The following is a 16,890-nucleotide window of genomic DNA, read 5'->3' as shown; positions in this document are numbered from 1 at the left end:
CATTCCCTGCCAACAACCTCTCTTATCACAGTGAGCTCATACTGTTTTTAATTAGACTATTGTGGACATATTTTATGTGCTAATTCAACTCGAACTTCCTTGACAGGTGGGGATCTTGGTTATTTACCTTTACTTCTCCTTACAATGTCTACAGTGGTAACATGCAAAAAGTGTTGTGTTCAGTGAATGAAAAAGAAGGAAAGAACAGCTCCTTGTCATTAAAAAACAGAGATGGAGGGATGAATAAATGAACGAATGAATGTTACATAGCTATTAAACAGCAGGATCAGGATTTAAATGAACAACTCAACCGTCATAGAAGCTCACTGTCATGACGATTGCAATCATTGTTATATGAATACATCACTTGGCAGTCTACTGACCTACCTGTAAACATTGTTCTGAAAGACAAATGTATAGTAAAAAAGTTTAAGTCACCAGGTATATTAATGGGATAATCCTTAACTTTGTGAATAGATTCGTGGTTAAGTTTTTCTATTTCATCTAGTATTTATTATTAATCCAGGATTTGTTATGTACCAGAGACAGTTCTAGGCAGCTTGTTGACGTTTGATTACTTAATGCCTAAGGTTACCAAGTATAGTTGTTAAGAAACTAGAACTGAAGGGGGCGCCTGGGTGGCTCATTCGGTTAAGTGTCCGACTTTGGCTCAGGTCATGATCTCACGGTTCCTGAGTTCGAGCCCCATGTCGGGCTCTGTGCTGACAGCTCAGAGCCTGGAGCCTGCTTAGGATTCTGTGTCTCCCTCTCTCTCTGCCCCTCCCCCACTCTTGCTCTGTCTCTGTCTCTCAAAAATAAACACTGAAAACAAATTTTAAGAAAAAAGAAAGAAACTAGAATTTAGATTCAGACAGACCTAGGTCTAAATCATGATCCTCTCACTTAAAAATGAAACAGTCACGGGTACATTGGCTAACTTCTCTGAGCTGCAGCTTCATTACTCCTACCAGGGAGACAGTCCCGGTATTGCAAGGATCCCATGAGACCTCGTATGTGAAGTACCTCACCTGGTGCTTGGCAGACTGCGTATGGAAGCACAGTTCATCGTCACCATGACCAGAGGTTAAGTAAGCTCCCCACATCCCATCCACACCCATCCATCAGTAAGTTCTGGTGATTGTCTCTCCAAAATACATGTCTAGGTTTCCTCCCTTCATTTCCATTACCCCACTCTAAGCTGGGCGCAGTCAGCACTCCCCGCAATGTGATCTGTCCGTCCCCCCTTATAGGCTTTGTAAGTCCTCCCTGCTTCTTCTTTTTCTCTCTGCAACTCTTCTCAGCTAGAGTGATCTTTTCAAAGTTGTTTTTTTTTTTTAATTTCTGTTTAATGTTTATTTTTGAGAGAGAGAGAGATAGAGCATGAGCAGGGAAGGGGCAGAGAGAGAGGGAGACAGAATCTGAAGCAGGCTTTAGGCTCTGAGCTACTAGCCCAGAGCCTGACACAGGGCTTGAGCTCATGAACCTCGAGATCATGACCTGAGCGGAAGTCGGACGCTTAACTCACTGAGCCACCCAGGTGCCCCTAGAGTAATCTTTTCAAATCTTAAATTTCCTTAAGCCCTCCAATGACTTCCTTTGAAACAAATTAAAAAAAGAAATAGATTCCAAATACTTCACATGACCTACACAATCTCATAGGTTCTGATCCTTGTTCTCACTGCAGTTTCCCCCAGAACATTCGACATGTCACACATGCTCGTGCCTCTGCTTGCTGCTCAGTCTTCAGACTCAACTTGGAGGATGACTCAGAAAGGGCTTCCCAGATACTTGAACCAAGTAGGGCTTCTCATGATTCTCTGTAGCCACCAATAGGTAAATTGCACATTTCTGTGTTTACTTGTTTATTGCCTACGTCCCCCTTCTGGCCTCTAAACTCCCCAACAGTTTGTCATAGCCGTTCTACATGCCATTGAACAGCCATCACTAACCCAGTGCCTGGAACAAACCCATCATTCAATAAGTATGTACTTCTGCCTCTCACCTGGAGGCACAAGATTAATACACGTATTAAGTATTGTGTTAGCAAGTGATGAGTGCTACAGAGAACAACAAAACTGGAAGGTGGATAAGGAAGGACAGATGGGTGTAGGGGTACAATATAAAGTAGGATGGTCAGAGGGAACATTTGAGCAGAGACTTGAAGGAAGTCAGGACGAGCCATGGGGATACTCAGGAGAAGGAGTCCAGGTAGAAGTAAGTGCAAGGATCCTGAGGTGGAAGGAACAGCCAGGGCCAGTGTGGCTGGAGCTGAGTGAGTGGAGGAGAGAGCAATAGAAGATGGGAACAGAAAGACCAGAAGAAGCTTCTGGGCCTCTGTGAAGACTTGGCTTTGACTCTGAGGGAGGGGAAGCCACTGCAGGATTTTGAATATAGAAGAACGCAGTCTGATTTATGTTTTAACCAGATGCCTCTGGCTGCTGAGTTGAGGACTCAGTACAGAATATAAGAGGCCAAGAATGAAGAAAACAGAAGCCATTGGGCCAGGTGAGAGATGCTCGTGGTTTGGATGAGGGAAGAAGAGGCAGAATTGCCAAGAAGTGGTCGGATTCTGGATGTAATTCTAGGATGGTACTGAGAGGATTTGCTGACATACCGGTTCTAGGGGGTGAGAGAAAGAAAGGAATCAAGAAAGACTCCAAAACCGATATTCAATAAACCTTTGTTGAGTGGATGAATGGGTGAATAAGTGAATGAATGAATGACACACAGCCATTAAACATCAGGATCAGGATTTAAAGCTCGTTTAGTAAGACATCAAAACACTCACTGTGACGCTTAACCTTTCGGAATCTGGCAGAGGGTCTTTCTTCAGAAAATGCACATGTGTACATACATGCCAAATTTGCACGTAATCTGAGGAAGCTCCAGAACCATTTGAAATCCACCCAGAAATCACGTTAAGAGAGCCTGCGTGTCACCATACAAGCGCGTGACATAAAGCTTGATTTTCAAAATGCAGTTTGCATGAAACCTTTGCAAAATATCTCTTGCCTAAAGTTCCCACTCCAATTTTACAGTGGATTAATGTAACAGAAAAAAAGAAATGGTACATCTGTTTTCTAAGTTTAAAAATAACCATCACAATACATGTTATTGGAATATAACACTAATTTCTAAGTCCGTATCATAAAAAGTCTTACTCAGGGACAACAACTCATACTTCATATTTGTAAAAGACTAAAGGAAACTATACATTTTCTTACAGTAACATCACAAAAGTTAATAAAGCACCATTTCTTTATGAATGGCTGGGATTATACTAACTCAGTCCAATAACTCTGGTTGTCTCAGACCTGTAGAAGTTTTAACTGGCAGATTTACATGACTGTATTTAATAACAAATTAGGAAATGAATTTAACACTTGCAGCTTGGGGAGTCAAATAGAAAGTATACTTCATGGAGGAAAAATTTATAAAATATATTTCTGGAGAGAACAACAGTGCCGTTTGTGCAAAGACTAAAATAAAAGATTGGATGTTGCTATATTTTATGAATTGCAAAAAATGACAATATCGTTTATTGCAAAATAATAGTACAACTCAGCTTACCTCACCCTGAAGTAAATCTATAAAGGCAATTCAAACGTTGTCTTCAAATTTCCAGATTATCATTTAATCTAAGTAATCTTTGGTGTATATAGATGTATAATATACACATACATATATATATATACACACAAGTATATACAAATATATACGTGTATATTATATATATAGACATATACGCTATAAAATATTTAGACATCTATGTTTAAATTATACTTTTAAGCCCTCTAAATCTTCAAGGAGAATAAGGTTGCTTTGTGTTTTGCCTTATATTTTCAATACTTTTATTTAAATCCCAAGGTCTGTTTTCCAAAGTGGAATATTCTGCCACAGCCATAAAACTCTTTCAAGCCACGGGGGAATCACAGAGTTAAAACTCTAAGGATTAACGCTGGGCTCGCTCACAGGCTTACCGGCTGCCCTGAAGCATTTGTCTAAGAGCTTAAAAAAAAAAAAAAAAAAAAAGAAAAGGAAAAAAAAAGCAATAGAGAAAATTGTCCAAAAATCTATCTCAGAAAGCACCCTACTTCTAGGGGGAAAAAATGGTCCTAAGGCTTTGCTGCCTGATCCTGCCCAGGTCTACATTATGTTGCCTTACACCCTAGGAGAGCTGAGGAAAAAATGCCTGCCATGTTCCAAACTGATCTCTTAAGTTATGAGAGGAGTGTAAAAAGGGAGTCAATAGAATTCTCCTTTGCTGTGACACAGGTACCAACTGGATGACCTAAAAATAACAACACTTATGCCTTACTTAGCACTTTTGGCTTCTATTGCCTTGCAACTGAGTCAAATTATATCTACGTTTTCTGTGGGTCACTTTTATAAGTGAAATATGAAAAATTACCCAGTGAAAGCAAGACAGGGGCATACAGACATTGGGGACTTAAAAAAAATCTATAAAATGTCTTGGCCCCAGAAGCAAAGATCATATCAGCTAAATCAGTGTTGAATTCAGTTATGGATATAAACTTTGGTGTGCAGCGATTGCTGCAAAATGAGAAAATCTATCATAGAAATGGTGATAATATACTCCCCGTACTCGGAGTATTCGTCTACAATTCAGAATGTATTTCTGTTTGGAGTATTGGTGTTAACGTGCTTTCTTAGCAGAGAGTAGAACAGCCGTTGTGGTGTATGTTATGAATGCATATTAACAGCACATGCATTTGCATATCTGGAACTATAGTAGAAAATGCATAACAAAATTTCTTTTGAAAGATTATTGTACAAACACACTGAATCCTTGCTAAATCTTGACATAACAACTTTTTTGTTTTCTCCCCTTTTTTTTTGAAAAAGAAATCTAAGACATTCAAACAATAGACTAATACTCAGAAAAACCTCAACACAGATTTTATCCCCCTTCACCCCACCTCATCACCACCACCAAAGGTTTTTATTTCACGTTCAAAGGCAGAAATAGAACAGTCCCAAATGTTTTCATCAAAAAAACTGTTTCTCATTTGTCTGCACATTGCAAAGATAAAATATAAAATCTATCCTTGCGGTGAGCTACATTGGTGATAATTTTCTAACATGTCACGCTACCTATTCCTCAGATTTTGATTCTCGTGTTTGCGATGCCTATAATATAATGCAGCTTCTGAAGACTTTGCAAGTTTAGAATATGGTACAATATGCAACATGCGTGAAATACTTTGTGGCTCCTGACTCTTCGTACTTATGCTCCTTTACATTTAAAAACTAAACTATATGTGAGATCAAACAAAAGTGTGCCTCTGGTCTTCCTAGAGAAACTCTCTGTGTTGAAAGAAAAGGTGTGTGCATTTTTGAACCAAAGGCTACATGAAATATACTCAACACACCCATTACCAGTAATATCCCCTTAAGCAACACATTTTGAAATGCCTTGGGTAGGTCTGATTTTTTTTAAACATAAGCCAGGCCACCCCACTTCACTTGTGAATTTATAGGCTTGTTTTTATTTTAAATTTGCATTTTTACCAAACCATTGACAGAGAAAAATTATTCTCCTTTACCTAGCATACCTCTCCCTTCTGCCATCGTCCCTATCTTTTCCAGACCCGTCCAGGCAAAGTTGAGTAACTTTGAGGGGGACGGAAACGGGTGGGCTACGACAGGAGCAAAATTGAATTTAATTTGAGACCCCCGGTGCCAATTTGGAACCAAAGAGCATTAAAGCAGCAGAATTCTAAACCTTTCAAAACTGGGATTTATAAGGGGAATGCTAACACAGATTCAACAGTTACAACTCTGCCAGGGATTACTTTAATACCAAAAGCATATTGTCTCACTTTATAGAAAGAGATTATTCAGTTATCAAACAACAAAGGTTGTGTTTGTCCATTTCTGAACTTTTTTTTAAGTACACTTTTTTCTTTCCTGACAGGCGACTCTGAAATAAAACATCCTCTTTTTTTCTTTTCTTTTCCTTTTTTTTTTTTTTTTTTTGCAAGGGAAGGGGGTGACAGGGGAGCAGGGAAAAGAGAGGAAGGTGGAGTTTGCCTCTGGCTTCACAGTTCATTTTATCTACAAGGCCTTGCCAGTTTCGCCTGTTTCTGCCCTGCTTTTGTTAAGAAATCAAAAGTGGGGAGTGGGGAGAAAGAGAAATAGGAATAAATCTGAAAAAAGAAAAAAAAACTGGACACTGATGTAAGAATGAGGAGATTTTTAAATTGGCTGTCAGTCTTGAGGGGGAAAAATGTGAAGAGAAGATTTTTATGAGAAAGGAAAAAAAAATCTGAGAAAACAGAAAAGCCTCTCTTTGATTAATATACTCAGCAGAATGCCAGGAAGAGAAAGACAAAAACCTAAGTGCTATTTTTTTTTTTTTTTGATGTTTACTGTGTAGGAAATGAAATGAGAAAGAAAGAACAAGCCAGTTACCACTGGAAGGAGTCTGGGACAGTGCAAGAGGGAATTGTGACTTTTGGTACCGGACACAAGAATGTAGTTTGAAATCTTTCACGGCGCACTTGAAGACGTCTCCGCATTTGATACATATAAAGAAGCTCTCCGAAAAGTTGTTGAAAGATACCAGCAAGTGTAGAAAGGGGAGCGTCTGAGGATGTCTTTCACAGACCCCAGATGGAGAAACTGTTCTTTTATTCCAAATTCCTAAGAAGCACAGAAGTCGTACATGTTAATAAGAGAACACACAGACACACGCCCATAAGTTACACGCCATGAAACAAAACAAGGAAATAAGGAGACCTTTGTTGATCCCTGTTCGCTTACACAAATCTTAGTTTGGTTAAGCACCTCAAGACCATTTTCCTGATTTCCGCTCCTTTCCCCCGGCGTTCTTTCCCTGGGTAGCCAGGTGCACGAATGGGATGGTGATCTTTACTAAACGTCAACATCAACAACAACAAAAACCTCTCGCTCACACAAAAGCCCACCTTGTAAATGAATGGAATATTAACGACTACCTAATAGTTGCACCGTTGGCAGGGCGAAACTGAACACTAACACAGCTATTTCTACAGACTGCCAGTGAAGCTGAAGCAGCTCTAGGAGAGAAACGCACCTACTGTATGTGAAATGCTGGTGCAGATTTTTTCCCTATCAGTCTAACCTTCTGTGTTGATGCATGAATGCTGGTACCCACTTACAGGGATGCCAGATGATCAGTGCAGAATGAAGGTCCCAAGAGAGAGGATCACATGGTTCTCTCTGCCCTGTGACGTCACTAGCAGATGGCATGGGTACCAGCTCTGGCAGTTGGCATCAATGTCACTTTTTAGAGATCAATGAGATAGTGCAGATATACACAGATCTAGAGACTCCAGGAGACGATGCGACACTCAGCCTGAAAAGATTTGGAAGATACAAAATGAAAACCGATTATTGAATGAAGTTAAAACCTAAGGTAATATAAATAAAGATATACTTCAATTGATGCTGGCTTTGCATGCAAGTATTTAAAGATACAGTGTCACTGTCTTATAGTATTTACATGCTCTTTGCCATCTATAACTTCTTATCATATTTCATTCTTATGATGTAACTGTCACATACTTTCACTGCTATTATGTAACACTGCAAGTATGTGGACATTGCTAAGAGTTTGTGTGTGTGTGTGTGTGTGTGTGTGTGTGTGTGTGTGTGTTGAGGGGGCTGGAGATTGTTACATTCGAAAGTCTGTTTTAACGTGCCTATTTGTTTGAAGACTTTAGATGAAAATACTTGCTACTTCACCAAACGAAAGCCAAAATTGTATTTGAAACACAAATTATTTTCCCCTTTCATTCGGGATTCTGTACACACGTGCACAATTGCAGTCAGAATCCTTGGACCGTTCCTGTCAGATATTAGCTAGAGGGAGACTTCTGTGGCTCGCAGAACAAAAACACTACGAGAGTGGTTTTTTGTCCAGGGTGATTTGAACAGCAGTAAACAGACGATTACATTTGGAAAAAATGTAAATGTAAAAGCAGTTTTAACATTTTCTTTGATTTAAAAAAAATGCCAGTGATTCTTGTCTTTTAAAATGTATTTATGGAGTTTATTCCAAATTAGCCTGACCCCCCACCCCCCCTTTTTTTTGGTGAAGGCTGGGAAAACAGTGCCCTTTTACATATATTTCTTCACTGATCAGAAAGAAATCAGTTTAAAAATTGGCTTTGATTAATCTTTTCTTTAAATTCGTAAATGTCAACAGCCACTTATCTAAATTTGCAGTTACATAATACAGCAAATAAAGTTAAGGCTTATTTCTTTTTCGAAAAAAAGAAAGAAACACCTCACAAATTTGTCAGCTAACGGAGAGGTAATACTTTTTCATTTTAAAAACTGGTGTCTCTTTGCATTTTGTACTCAGGGGAATTGGAATTAATGAAATTCTGCATTGCTATATCATGTTTTGCATTTGCTGGAATTCAAAGGTCCTTTTTGTGCATTAAAAATAGTTCAAAATCAAAGGAAAATGGAGATGGTGGTGGCAATGTAATAAATGCTTCTTGTTTTGTTTTCTTTTGATAATTTGCCTGTATAAATTGATCCTCTCGCATGTGTCCATGTAGTTTTTATAATTACGAGTCTGCACAAACTCAAAAATTATAGTTAATGTAAAAAATTGGTCCCCGAATCAGACTTTTTCACGTTTTTCATTTTTTGTATTCTTATGATTAAGTCATTAAATATGCTTTAAGTGTATAAACTTTAAAAATGAAAACACTTTAAATATTGTGCTGGCATTTTTTCAGGTAATTTAAGATTAGAGAACCATGTTAACACTACCGTTTGATGAGTCTGTTGTAATGCCAGAATCCCAGATGTGCAGAAAGTTTTCTAGAGAATGTGAGGACCAGAAGCAAATTAAGAAACCAGAAAGCTTTTCCAAACAGATTGTCCTTCGAGGAAAGAGCATCAAAAGGGCCCCTGGAGAAGAAACCGAGAAGGAAGAAGAGGAGGAAGACAGGGAAGAGGAAGATGAAAATGGCTTGCCCAGAAGGAGGGGTCTTAGGAAAAAAAAGACGACCAAGCTCCGACTGGAGAGGGTCAAGTTCAGGAGACAGGAAGCTAATGCGCGGGAGAGAAACAGGATGCATGGCCTCAACGACGCTCTGGACAATTTAAGAAAAGTGGTCCCCTGTTACTCCAAAACCCAAAAACTGTCCAAAATAGAAACTTTACGACTGGCCAAAAACTACATCTGGGCACTTTCTGAAATCCTGAGAATCGGCAAGAGACCTGATCTGCTCACGTTCGTCCAAAACTTATGCAAAGGTCTTTCCCAGCCGACTACAAACTTGGTGGCAGGCTGCTTGCAGCTCAACGCCAGGAGTTTCCTGATGGGTCAGGGTGGGGAGGCTGCGCACCACACAAGGTCACCCTACTCTACCTTCTACCCGCCCTACCACAGCCCTGAGCTCACCACTCCCCCAGGGCATGGAACTCTTGATAATTCCAAGTCCATGAAACCCTACAATTATTGCAGTGCGTATGAATCCTTCTATGAAAGCACTTCCCCTGAGTGTGCCAGCCCTCAGTTTGAAGGTCCCTTAAGTCCTCCCCCAATTAACTATAATGGGATATTTTCCCTGAAGCAAGAAGAAACCTTGGACTATGGCAAAAATTACAATTACGGCATGCATTACTGTGCAGTGCCACCCAGGGGTCCCCTTGGGCAGGGTGCCATGTTCAGGTTGCCCACCGACAGCCACTTCCCTTACGACTTACATCTGCGCAGCCAATCTCTCACCATGCAAGATGAATTAAATGCAGTTTTTCATAATTAATGAGGAAAATGAAAATAAACAGTGGTCATTCACCTCCCCCGTCTAATTAAGACAAAGCAGATGCTTGTGGGCTGAATAATTGGCACAACTCTATCTAAGGTGTTTACTAGTTTCTGAAGTGTGTTTCAACTATTGTGAGAATTTTCTATGTAATAATAAATCTCTTTTCGTATGAGAACTTCTTTTCCTTTCCTTTTGTCTGTGAAGCACTGTGATTCTGTTTCTACTGGAAGGATTTTTTTTCATGTTTTATTTTCTTTTAAATTCACTTAATTTGTTTGAACAAGGTGTCTAAAAATATACTGTTGAATAAAGACACGCACACAGCATAACTCAATGTCTATTTCAGTTGTACAGTAATTATAAAAATGCATGTTATTAAAATCAGATGAATAAAATGATGTGTTTATAATTACTAGCAATTATATATTATGTATCTCTGAAAATTGAAAATTTAAAATATTGAGAATAACACTAAGGTGACATTGATATTGGAAGATGCATTTGAGGATGTGCAACAATATAAAAAGCTATGCAATTTTCTTTTTATTAAGGATGAATCTAAATGCATTCAATTGGTAACTATTCCTCTTCAAGTTCTGCAGAGGGGGCAACATGATATTTGGGTGGACGGTGTCATGATTTGGGAACAATTATTTCAATCATAAAGAAAAATTTTTCAGCTCTTGTTTTGTATTGTTCAAAAATTATCTGTACAGGTTTGTTATCACAATGTATAATTGTGTTTTTCCACCCCACGTTTTTAAAGCAATTAAACATAGATATTTACACTCCTAAAGGACATCCATTAGCTGTGATATTTTTGCATGATACTTATTATTTCCTGGTACACAGCTGCTTTCTGTCTCTGACACTCCCTCCTCCCCATTGCAGAAACATTTCTTTATTTCAAAACCGTACGAGATAAAACAAATTTCTTAAACAAAATGGCCAAAGCGCTTACAAGAAATTTTTTTTTTTTTTTTTTTTTTTTTTTTTTTTTTTTTTGGGTATCTTAAATGAAAGAAGAGGAGCGCACGAGGGTTAAACATCCTGGGGAAACAATGATAAATCCTGGTAACCTTCAGCTCCAGCCGAAATTCGGTGGCAAATTTCCAGCAAACACCAAGAGTGGATGTTAAAAATGGAAGGTTTTACTCTGCGCAGTTTAAATAAGTCTGGCCGATTAGAGGCTAAATTCTGTGTGATTAAAAGTTTCCTGACAAAAGGCCACCAAAAACCCTCTTGAATAGCGCCTGGGGAGCTCAGCCTCTTAGGCAGAACTGAGTCCCTCCTAGGATAAAAGCCAAGGTGGCAGTGACCTCCCTCCAGATGCCCTCTTGCGCCGGTTTGCCCCCCACAGGGGGAGGAGGGGGACAGCTGCGAAGGTCTGCGAGGGTGGCAGAAATGTGTCCCGCGGTGGCGGGACTGAGCGGGTCTGGGTGGGCCTTGGCAAGAGGTCCGCTCTCACCGCCGGCCGGCGCTGCCCACTCGTGCGCCCCGCAGATACTGCCTGAGCTGGCGCAGGCCCGGCGGCTCCCGGAGGGCGGAGCGTGGGGGGGTTTGGAGCCGGCTTCGTGCCCCGGCGGTTGTCACCGGTGCACAGGGTCACAGGCTGCACCGCCCGTGGCCCGCCCGCAGTGGGCGCCCTTGGGACCGGGGGCCCGCGGCCCGGCGAGCGGCTACCGAGCTGACCCCGCCCTCCCGGAAAGGGGCTGCGGGGCATGGGGAGCCGGCGGGCCCAGATACCCTGTCCCGAAGCGGGGAGGAGGGGACCTTTTGGGGCCAGGACCCGAGAGGCTGGTAAGGGCGACGCCCATTCTCCCGCTCGGGCTGCCGCAGTGGAGGTAGCCGAGGTGGCGGCTCCAGTTTGCTCAAACTCCGCTGATATCTGTTCCTGTCCTGCCTTCCCATGCCTGCAGGACTTCTAGAGTCGAGGCCGAGAGGCCTGCGACCCATTCTCCAGGGGCAGCAGCTCTCCAGCTCCCCCCGCGTTAGAGCGCACTGCAGGGCTCCGAAGGGCAAAGGGGTCCAAGCAGCTGCTGGCGTGGGATTCGGCGGGTGATGCACGCGCCCTTCTAAGTGGTTGTGACAGCACCTGTTCATTCCTTTCCCACGAGGGCAAAGAAGTCAGGGAAAGAGGAGGAAGTGTGCCCTCTAGGGGTGGAGAGACGTTTGCCCGGGGTAGTGAGCCGTCAGTTCCCTGTCTGGACACTGGAGCGACTCGCCCTGGCTTTCTGGCACACACGCACAAAACCTGCCCTCTCTGGGACCGTGTCCAGGATTGCCAGGCCTCTTCAAGGCCCCTCAGACCCCAAGAGTCTGATCACTGCTCACCCCGTCTGAGCAAAGAGCAAGAAAGTGAGGAAGCATCAGAAACTAGAAGGATCTGACTTAAAAAAAAAAAAAAAAAAAAAAAAAAAGTAAGGCATTTCTGTTTAGTCACTAACAGAATAAGTGAGGTCTCCCCCACCTTGTTCCAAGGTGACCCGCTTCAAACAACATCGCACCGGCTCAGTGTCTTGTTGGTCCAGGCAGGCTCTGACCACAGTCTTTCCAGGGTCACAAATCCATGTTGGAGCTAGAGACTACAACAGGAGATGCATTCTCCCCTCTCCCTCTGGCAATATGGAATGCTGAGAAAAACGCAGCTGGCTGAATGGGGAAGAAGCAAATGTTCAGAAGTGTCTTATGTCAGGGCTCAGTTGGAAATAAACTCAAGCAAAAGCACGGGGGTTTCCGGCACAGACCCCAGAGATTGTGAAATTTCTTCTAAGGTTTGGGTGCACAAATCTGATGCGTGCTCTGTTGCCAGTAGGAATCTGGGATGCCATGGTGTATGTGAGTTGTGTGTGGGAGACTGATCTCTGTGGCTTATTCATCCTTCCCATCCCACCAATGACCCCCAGTAAGGGAGCCACCCAGCTGGTCCCCTTTACACTAACCAAGATCAGAAGGTCACTGTCTTTGTCAGTGTCAGGGAATTAGGTGCAATTCCCTATGCACCTCAATCCTGAGAAATTATGACTTGTTCATTCATACACCAACATCACAGATGCCATGCATTGCAAAATCTTACCTTTTAAGGTATTACTCCCATGGAAGGGGGAATGGTATAGTATAGACAGTGCACTTTAGGGTCAGGAAGTCTTGGAGTCAGATTTGGATCAAAATTTTGCCTCACCACTAACCTCTTATTGCAGCCTCAGTGAGACAGGATACAACATCCAATATGGAGGTCAGGACATCTTAGTTCCTTGCTTTCTTTGTGACCTGCTTTCCTCATCTCCCAACAAGAAAGGATGAAAAGCCTTTTCTGTTTTCTGAATGTTTTAAATAATTATTGCCTTTCATATTGAAAGGCTTCTTTCGAGTTGAATTATGTGAATATTATATTTATCTTTTATATTATAAATCTTGTATTTCTACAATGTTTGTCCTTTCTCCTGTATCTCCTGTCCTTTCTCGACAAAACAAAGATGCATTTCCCTTTATATGAAAGAAGTAGTAGGTAGTGCAGAACTTAAATGGCTGTCCAGGGGCACCAGAGGCCTTGGCTCCTACCTTTCCACTCCGTGAACCTTAGTGTGGTACTTCCATTCTCAAATTCGCCTCATGGCCCCAAATGGCTATTGGGGTTCTAACCGTTGTGTCCTCATTCCAACTAAGAAGGAAAGGAGATGGCAAAAGGGTGTCCCACCCACCTCACCAGACCCTTCTAGAAATATTTGTGGAAGTCCCACCCAATGGCTTCTACTTAATATCTCACTGATATTTAAATCTCACCTCTAGATTTAAGAGAAGCTGGAAAATCTATCCTTTTTATCAGAGCGTATTGCCACCTGCAAGTAAGAAAGAAGAAGATGGATGCTGATTAGGCACTTAGCAATCTCTGCCATGCCTCCCTTTCTGGATTCTCAATCCTCAAGAGGTTGGACCTCATCGCATACACTGTGTGGACCACCTCAGCACTCTTCCTTGCACGTCATGGTGCTCAATAAGATTTTTAATTGTTTTCAAATCCTCCTGACAGTTCAGGAGGCATATGTCGTTGCAAAACATGCCTTCCTTCTGGGTGCTCATGGGACACACTGCACTTCAAACTTCAGGTGGACCATTGCTACAGCCAATCCATTCCTCATCAATGCCCTCACGGGGTTGTCCTGAACCACACTGCCCTCTTCCTCCCCACACCACACTGCCTCGGCCTCTAACATGACACATTTTTGCATGGCATCACTAGACTTACCCAGGTTCAGTCTATCAGACAAGAGATTGTCTTAGCTTATTTTTTTTAATATCATGAGCCCCATCTTTACATACATTTTCCCTCCCCAGCCGTGAGTGGCCAGGTTTGCTTCCCTCTTCCCAGGACTTGTGCCTATAACTCTGCTGTCTACCAATTCCTTCTTCTCCTCTCTGAGATCATACACTTTGCCCAAGTATTCTGGTTTCTGTTTCTACTGTCTCTTTCCATTAGATTGCACACATCTGTGTTACCACATGGCCTCCTAGGCTCCTCCAGCTTGTGGAATCTAAGTAGGTTCATTCTTCTTTTTTTTAATTTTTTTTTAATGTTTATTTATTTTTGAGAGAGAGAGAGAGAGAGAGCGCGCAAGCGAGCAAGCAAGGGAGGGGCAGGGAGAGAGGGAGACACAGAATCTGAAGCAGGCCCTAGACTCCAAGCTGTCAGCACAGAGCCCGATGCAGGGTTCGAACCCATGGATCACGAGATCATGACCTGAGCTGAAGTCGAACACTTAACCAACTGGGCCACCCAGGTGCCCCTAAGTAGGTTCATTCATTCTTAAGTCCAGTCCTCCTTACCCCCTGCAAAATGGATGGCCTCGGGCCTCTCGCTGTCTTGAAGACATGGAAGGAGAGGGTTTCCTGTTCCCCCAGGTTGCTGTGCTGCTTCCGCCTCCAATGCAGTGTCACGTGGTTGGTGTTCTACCCCAGCAGCCTACCTGTGACTTCCATCTAATGTCGTTTGGGGATTTGCACTCTCCCTTGGAACCATTTTCTGTCTCTCATCACCTGCCTGTGTGTCTCTGACGTATAAGAGAAAACATGTTCTCATTTTGAAGGCAAGGCAGGGTGCTCAGGCTCCTGATGAGGGTCTCTTGCTTTAACCCCTCAGCCCTGTGGCATCTGGTCCCAGGATGCTCTGCCGCCCCACACAGGAGATCAAGCATAACCTTGTGCTGTCCTCAAAGCCACTGCAGCCTGTTTCCCCTCGGGCTCTGTTTCTCAGTTGGCCTCACTGCATCTGATACTTTATTTGTAGGTATCCCCCTCTCCAACAGGAACCCTGTTTCTTAATGCAGGCTCCCAAATTAGGACAAGGTTCAAATTCTTCTTTTGAGTAGTTATAACTAGGGGATGGAAGGGGAGGGTCTCTACCCTGCCCTTTCATACGAAGTGTGTAATGCAATGTTTTAACTTAGGCAGAGACTCAGCTAGGTATATAAGATTTCCTTCCCAAATTGGAGAACCCTAATAGAACAACAACAACAAAATACCCTTCTTCGTCCTAAAGCCCCGCCTAGCCTCTCGTTCTCTTTCTTTCCTAGTCAAAGCTCTTCAATACGCGCTGGACACAAAATGTGACACCTTCTTTAGCACCCTGTCTCTTTGATCTGCTGTAGTCCTGCCTCCACTTCTACCATCCAACCGACACTGCATGTGTTGTAATATTTACTCCAACTACTGTGGCATCCTTTGAACAAAGCATACTGATGTTTAAAAATGAAAGTGTGTAAAAACCACCGATGAAAAGAATTGGGATAGCAGGTTGGAATTGACGAGAGATCCCATTACAGAAGGGGGTGTGCAAGATCTGCTGAAGGTGTAAGCCTGAGGGCCCAGCTTTGTCCACCTGTGTCCATTAGCTTTGCATGCTTAGGAGAGGGACACAACTTTGCAGATTCTTGGTTTCTGGTAAAAAGAAGAACCTAAGAAGTAACACAAGTTGCTGACATCCAGTGACTGTTCAGTCCTTCTCTTGCTCACTCCCTGGCCACCCCTGCCCTCTCCAGCTATTGTGGGCCTCCTCACACTTTGGTAACTCTTCTTTTACTCCTTTACAAGCTCTTCTTCCTTCTGTCATATTTCCCGGGCACCCAGCCCTCTGCACCTGTCTTGTCTTACGGATCCCACTTCTCCTCCTGTGCCCCCTATGTGAGGACCACCAGACCTGTACTTCAGGCCCCCAAATACCTCAGTGTTATTCCATGGTCCTCAAAAGCTCAACATGTGGACAGTGAAGCCCTCTCCAAAACACTACCCCTCCTGACAGTCATTTCCAGAACTCTGCTGCAATGTGTAGGAAAAAATGATGTTTATTATTTTTCATAGTTCCTTCGCTTTCTTGCCACTGGCCTTTCAGGTTGATCTCCCAGTTCAATCGCTTTTCTCTTCTCACTTCACACCTAGACCAACATACTGGCCTCCAAGCTCATTACCCTGGTTCCATCTTCCTCCTTCCAGCCCATTTCCCAATGCCAGATTAATCTTCCCCAACTACTCCAACACACCAGTCCCCCAGAGTGACGCCTTTCATGGTTCTTATTTTCTATCTGATAAACAGTTAAATGCATTTTTTTATTCATCTAAATCTTCCATATTAAAACTGAGAACTGATGATGTCATATAGAACATTAGAATTTACAAAATACTTTTTACATGTTCACCTTTTTTAGTCCCAGGAACTTCAGCATTAGGTAATAATTCATACGGCCCTTATTTGGAAACCAAATCAACAGAGACACGTCACTTGCCCATGGGCACAGTGCTAATGGACAAAGGTGGACAAAACCAGTCCTGAGGCTCCCACCCGCAGGCAGTATTCCATAGTCCCTAAATTGGCACCCAAGGCCTTGTGTGTGGAATACACAGTCCATTTTTCCAACCGGATATCCCATTTCTTTATCAATGGTTTTCACCCACTTTTTAAAAAGCATCCATATGCTTTGTTCAAATGATGTCTTAGGAGTTAGTGTACATGTAAAAATGTTTCTGGTCCTGGTAAAGACAAGAATGGAGGACCAGGAACCAAGACATCCTCACTGGTGTTCCAACTCCTCAGATATGTCTGAGG

General features: G+C 42.5%; 1 protein-coding gene across 1 annotated transcript; it reads left to right on the top strand.

Moving 5' to 3' along the window:
• Positions 1 to 8,777: 8,777 nt before the first annotated feature.
• NEUROD6 (neuronal differentiation 6) lies at positions 8,778 to 9,791 on the top strand. Its single transcript, XM_007090533.3, has one exon. It carries the CDS (start codon positions 8,778 to 8,780, stop codon positions 9,789 to 9,791), a length of 1,014 nt encoding a protein of 337 aa, XP_007090595.2.
• The last annotated feature ends 7,099 nt before the right edge of the window (positions 9,792 to 16,890 follow it).

The sequence above is a fragment of the Panthera tigris genome, chromosome A2 (genome assembly GCF_018350195.1).
Source record: "Panthera tigris isolate Pti1 chromosome A2, P.tigris_Pti1_mat1.1, whole genome shotgun sequence".
NCBI classification, from domain to species: domain Eukaryota; kingdom Metazoa; phylum Chordata; class Mammalia; order Carnivora; family Felidae; genus Panthera; species Panthera tigris.
This window is presented reverse-complemented; position numbering and strand designations above follow the sequence as displayed.

Coding starts and splice junctions, on each gene's coding strand:
- NEUROD6 (XM_007090533.3), top strand. CDS start 8,778: ATGTTAACACTACCGTTTGATGAGTCTGTTGTAATGCCAGAATCCCAG.